At 47.5% G+C, this 6404-nt stretch overlaps 1 protein-coding gene across 1 annotated transcript in view; it reads left to right on the top strand.

The window, feature by feature from the left end:
• The window catches only part of dhx16 (DEAH (Asp-Glu-Ala-His) box polypeptide 16), a 24247-nt gene that overhangs the window by 13866 nt on the left and 3977 nt on the right, over positions 1–6404 (top strand). Inside the window, exons 15-19 of the mRNA XM_008281095.1 lie at positions 868–1030; positions 1115–1233; positions 2136–2203; positions 4052–4214; positions 5664–5825. Coding sequence (XP_008279317.1) covers positions 868–1030; positions 1115–1233; positions 2136–2203; positions 4052–4214; positions 5664–5825 — 675 coding nt within the window. The remainder of the gene's footprint in view (positions 1–867; positions 1031–1114; positions 1234–2135; positions 2204–4051; positions 4215–5663; positions 5826–6404) is intronic.

Below are 6404 nucleotides of genomic sequence, written 5' to 3' on the forward strand. Positions count from 1 at the left end.
CCCACACTCCCCCTGGACAGCTTCACCTGTCAGCTCCAGAGACTTGATGCACTGTCAGAGATTGGACTGTATTTATCTGACTTTATGACTATTTATTAGTTTATTATCATGTGAACTATGTTAGTGGTGTTTCTGTTGCACTGCAGTCACTGATCCAGGAACCAAGTCTCCTTCTCTTGTTTGTGAAAAAGACAATAAAGTCTTTAAACTTTGAACTTGACCCAGATCCAGAGGCTCCGTGTTCAGAGCAGTCTCAGGCTTGAATAGTGTGATTCCTGTTCTGTTAATGCTGCTCTCCTGCCTTCCTGCTGCTTCTGTTAGCAAAGGGGGGCTTAAGATGTGTTGAATCTGGAGAGCTGACTCAGTGGCTTCATCTAGAGCAGGGGTTCTCAACTGGTGGGTCGTGACCCAAATGTGGGTCGCGGACCTGTTCTGGGTGGGTCACGGACAGCTGGTCACAATTAAATAATATATAATGTGCGTCTCATGTTGGACTTGTTTTTTATTTTGAAAAAACTTGTATTTTGACAGGCACGGTACCCATCGTTGTTTGACGTTCATTTTAAGTTGGTGTTGATGTTGGGATGCAAGATGGCAAAAATATGACCAGGAGTACTGAAAATGTGGATTTTCATACTTGGGCTGGACCCGAATAGCCAACTATTGGTTCACTGTGCTGGAATCGGGATATCAGTTTTGATCTCCGACTATTCCTCCCACCTCCCCCTTTGTTTTTTATTAACACAGGACCTCGCTGTGACGTGTAGGAGCCGTTCCAGCTGCAGGCTGCTTCTACATCGTGTGTCGTGTCGTTTTGTTGTTGCAGCTGTGAACCCACTCGTACCCTGTGTTTGTGTTTCTTCTCAGGCTTCGGCCAACCAGAGAGCAGGCCGTGCAGGCAGAGTGGCTGCTGGGAAATGTTTCCGGCTCTACACAGCCTGGGCCTTTAAACACGAGATGGAGGAGACGACTGTGCCCGAGATTCAGAGGACCAACTTGGGAAATGTAGTCCTGCTGTTAAAGAGTCTAGGTGAGGGGGGAACCACCCGTATCCTTCAGCTTATGTCATTTCATGGTATGTGTTTGTTCCAGTGAGCTAATGCTGTTTCTGTAGGTATTAATGACCTCATTCACTTTGACTTCATGGACCCTCCTCCTCATGAGACTCTGGTCCTGGCCCTGGAGCAGCTCTACGCGCTGGGGGCACTAAACCACCTGGGAGAGCTCACAAAGGTGAGACCCAGTATTTTTTTATTGTGTTTCATAGCAGCGTATTAAATGACAGTGAGAGCTGGACGAGAAGCATCACCTGGTCAGTGGGAGCTCTTTGTTTGCTGCTCTGGCTCTGAGCTGTCTGGTTTTCTTTCACCGCTCTCATATTGCCATTTCAGTACCTCAGTATTTGCATGTTTCCAGTAAAAGAGCTGTTTATAAAAAGCCACTTTCCATGACCTGGGCAGAACCAAGCCGCAGTCAGAGAAGAGCTCATAGTGGAGAATTTAGCAGCTCAGGAGCTGGCAGAGACCAAAAGCAGAGCTAAAAGAGAGTCAGTATTGGATTGACAACTTGTTTCTGCTGCCCCTAAAGTGGCCCAGAAAGGAGGCGTAGGGAGTTCAGAATGAAATGGAACGGCTGATGTGAGATCAGCAGGGTTGACTGGACTCTTTCCTTTTTAATCCTGTAGATAAAACACAGATTGGAGATTCAAACTGTCTCCTGCTTATCTGCTTAGTGCTTATTTACGGTGTTATCCAATTGTTCTGTCCTGTACACCTCTGAACGCTGGACAAGCCTTCATTTCAACAAGCATTAAGTTATCCTGTCAGACTTTATCCACAACCTTTTGCTTTGACAGACCTAATCTGTCCCATCGGCACTCTGTCTTCATGACATGCTGCACATACCTGAAGCATGAGATGCTGAGTCATGCTGTGTAGGGCTGCTCACTTCCTGACTGAACGCGCTGCTGCAGGAGGGATGACTCACTGTTTTCATCGTGGAGCTTTTTTTGCCAGTCCTGTTTATGAGTGACGATCTGGGATGTGCGGATGTTTTTCATCCAACTGTGTTGTGTATTAAATGAATGAAGTGCTTCCATTTGTTTCTAACTGTTTGTTCTTGTTTGTTGGGTCCAGCTGGGTCGCAGGATGGCTGAGTTACCGGTGGATCCCATGCTGAGCAAAATGATCCTGGCCTCCGAGCAGTGAGTCTCCAGTCAGATGCTCCGATGAGCCTTCTTTATACGTTCATGTGAAGCCTGCACGACATGCCCGATGTGGCACGAAGCGTCACAAGTATTAAATGAACTGCAGACTTTGAGCTTCTCACCTCTATCACACTCTTTGCTTTTTGGTTATTGAACTTTCTCCACGGGGGGAGCTATCGATTATTGGGCCGTTCAATATGTTTAAACCTTAGCAATAACTGGAAATGTGTGAGGTCTCCATAAAGTAAACCATTTACAACCCAACCTCTCACTGAGGCAACTTTGTTCCACTAAATCAACCTGCAGGCGTTGTTCACCTGTGAGAAGCACGACCGGACCTCCGGTTCCCAGCACAGTGTTGCTCACTGTGATAGAAATATGGTCGACTGAGACCACAGCCACTCCTCAACCAGCTGAGGCATCGACCTGCACTCACAATTTAAAGTCTAAAAATATCTGCATTCCAACTGCACTGTGTTTGTAAAAGCATCTTCTGTTTAGATCAGGGGTGTCCAGTCCTGGTCCTGGAGGGCCACAGTCCTGCATGTTTTAGATCAGGGGTGTCCAGTCCTGGTCCTGGAGGGCCACAGTCCTGCATGTTCTACATGTTTCCCTCTTCCCACACAGCTGATTCACATGATCAGGATGGTGATCAGGCTTCTGCAGCGCTTGATGATGAGCTGATCTTGGAGTCATGTGTGTTGGAAGAGGGAAACATCTAGAACATGCAGGACTGTGGCCCTCCAGGACCAGGACTGGACACCCCTGGTTTAGATGCACTTTCTGTTTAAATTTTTACAAACGTTTTCCAGATGAAGTGCAGCATCAGTGAGACAAGCTTTTGTCCACAACAGTGAGCTATACGGTGGTGACATATTGTTTTAACTCTATCGTTGTATTTGCACATTTCTTTTTGTGCTCGTTTTAAACTTGTCTGATGCACTGACAGGACCGCTGCTTAACTGTTGCACACTATGCAGTGAAAATATAAGGATTCTGTTCCAGATTAACTGAACTGGTCACAGTTTATTCAGTTTAGCCTGAATAAATCCTAGATCAACATAGAAAGCTGGTATTTGCCAAACCGATCTGGATCTGGTTCCTTTACACAGAAGAGCTCAGGAGCAGACCGGCTGCACGTGTTCATGTGATGTCTGAAGACAGAACTGCATCAGCTCTGATCCCAGCACAAGAACCGCTGAGAAATATAACAGTCATGGTGATTGTACACCTGTGATATGCAAAGCGCTTCGCTCCCCTTCATGTCGGTCTGGTTGAACAAAATGCAGCCACGCTGACAGATTCTTTGACACGGTTTCAGTTATTTAGAGCCGACTCCATGCAGTAAATGTTAATCAGACCTCAGCGTCTCCGTTGGGTTGGGACGCTTCACAGGTAGTCTGTTCCTCCTGCTGCCAAAGATGTGGCTCATCATATCCATCAGATTGTTGAATGGCTTTTTGAGCATGAAACCATGGCTGGACTGAAGGTTTCTGAGGGGGCAGTGCCTGGAGCCCTACAGCAGCATCATTGCAGATAGAAAGTGAACTAAATATGACCACAAGGATCCAGTCAGCAGAAGTGTGAGCTGCTGAATGCTAGCTAGAGATGAGGGAACAGAAATGTGTGTGCTCAGGAGACTGTGTAACTTTAAGAGGGTTAAACAAATGGTTGTTGTATTTGTGGGTCAGTTCTTCAAGCAGTGAGTCACGTGGTTCAAATGGGACAGTAAACTAAAGGTACACAGCGACTGTGAACTCAACACGGATTATGTTGGAGAGCTGCTGTTGTTGCTGCCTGTGGTGTCTGCTCCTCCAACACGTGTCCTTCAATGCTTGTCTGCAGGTACAAGTGTTCAGAGGAAGTGCTGACCATAGCGGCCATGCTGTCAGTGAACAACTCCATCTTCTACCGGCCCAAAGACAAGGTGGTCCACGCCGACAACGCCAGGATGAACTTTGTGGTGCCGGGAGGAGACCACCTGGTGCTCCTCAACGTCTACACACAGGTAGCATGAAGACATATCAGCGTCCTGGACTCAGGCAGGATCTGTGGCGCTCATCACTGCTGTTGTGTTTGTCCTTCTAGTGTTGACCCAGTAAACCAGCAGGGCTTCAGCTTTCTGTGACCTGCTGTGCAAGTCTCTGGTGTATGCACAGCTGAATAGTGTTTAGCAATGTGTGTTTATTTATTTAAGCAGTTTGTAACTTAAAAGCTTTTTAAAGAATAATGTAAAAGGAACAGGACTGATATATTGATCAGTTTTTTGTCTGAACAGTCGCTCAGAGCACATTAAGTAAAATAAAATTGAATTGAATTAAGCAGCTTCCCTTCAGCCGTGTGAGTTAACAGATGTCATGTCGAGCTGCAGCTGATGTTGTAAATGGGTCCAGTTCATGGCTTTATTTGTTTTGTCGTTCACAGTCACAGCTTTGTTGTCAACTGTTGGACTATTTACCAACTGTTCTGACAATCACATGATTGGTTGAAGTAATCTTTTCAGAGGAAAACTAATCTCCAGAGTCCAGCTTCACAACATGAATGTTTTCAGGTTTATTTCCTCGTCTAGGACTGAAACAAATGAGAGGACGTCACCTCACTGAAGCACTGGGTCATTTAAGGACCCTGGTCATAGTTGTCCAGAGGGGCGCTTTTCATCCAGGGTTTATTTCAATAATTCCTCAAGCTGTCTTATTAGTTCACGACAGATCAGACAGGTGTTGGCGTGCTGACAGTTGCTCATGAACTGACCGAGACCAACACTTTGGGTTTTCCATGTGTTCCTCACATAGTCTGTATAAAAGATGGACGTAGCAACCGGCCCTGAAACATGAAGCCAACCCAGAAGTGTCAGAAACCTGCAGCATCACTACGTCCGCTAGCTGCTGGCTCCACAAAGCCCTGGCTCCCATAGACTGGAACTGGAAAAGAAGTGATCACAGATCACCAAATACTGCATTCCTACAGCTCAGGATTTTGTTCTTATTAGTTTTCATGGTCAGATCCAGAGATCAGGTGGCCAATCTGAAAGTAAATCAATACTGAATTTTTAAAACATCGCCAACATTTTGCGGGCCAAGGGGCGTGGCTGGCTTGATTGACAGTCGGCAGCGACCATACAGACGAAGCGAGCAGAAGGCGGTAAATGTGGGCGGGGCAGAGAGGGCCCGCCTCTCAATCCGTCTGACCAATCGCTGCTCCTATGGCTCCGCCCCCCTCCCACGATTGTTGCGTGACTGGCTCCAAAAATCCAAGATGTCAACCAGGAAGTAGCAAAACCCTGGCTTCATGTTCTCAGAGCAGAAACCAACGGGTGACGTCACGGCAGCTACGTCCATCTTTCATACAGTCTGTGGTTCCTCAGTGCTGGTAGGAGCACAGGTGTCCTGTCCACAGGTCCTCCAGCAGCTTTCTGAACGCTCTGTGCTAACTGCAGCATGATGCTTTTCTCCCTCAGTGGGTGGAGAGCGGCTACTCCACTCAGTGGTGCTACGAGAACTTCATCCAGTTCCGCTCCATGAGAAGAGCCCGGGACGTCCGGGACCAGCTGGAGGGTCTGATGGATCGCATCGAGGTGGAGGTGGTCAGCTCTCAGGGAGACAGTGTTCCCATTCGCAAGGTCAGTGCTGCTGAGAACATCCACCGCGGGTTCACCAGTTTCTGAAGGGAAATCTCTGCTTCGGTTCCTAGCCTGTGTCACTGTGGCTCAGTGGGTACCGCTGCTGTCTGCCTCAGCCACATCTGGTGGGCCTGTTGGTAGCTGCAGGCTAAGCACATCAGCAACACATGACCCTGACTTCTTACATAATATTACAGCCTCTCTGGTCAGCGCCAGGCCTCACAGATCAGAAACACAGCCTCCTCCACATGAACCCCTCAGAAGTGAAGGACGTTTAACTAAATCAGCAGCTCTTACAGCCCATCTGAAAGAAAGCCTGAGCGCTTCTTCTCAGCACATTGTACATGTGAGACAACAGTTGCTGAAAACATGTGAAAAGAATGTGAACTACGCAGAATAGAACTATGAAGTTTGACTGTTCCTGAAGTCGTGGCTCGAAGATGCACTGAGGGTTGGATCCCTGTAAGTCCTGACACGATGAAACTAGCATTAGCATCAGTGGCCTACTGACCCTAAGCCCACTGCTGCCAGCAGCTTAGCAGGCAGCTGGGCCTTTGTCCCTGGATGCCAGAATTTAAA

This window comes from Stegastes partitus, unplaced genomic scaffold (genome assembly GCF_000690725.1).
Source record: "Stegastes partitus isolate 25-593 unplaced genomic scaffold, Stegastes_partitus-1.0.2 Scaffold222, whole genome shotgun sequence".
Classification (NCBI taxonomy): Eukaryota; Metazoa; Chordata; class Actinopteri; family Pomacentridae; genus Stegastes; species Stegastes partitus.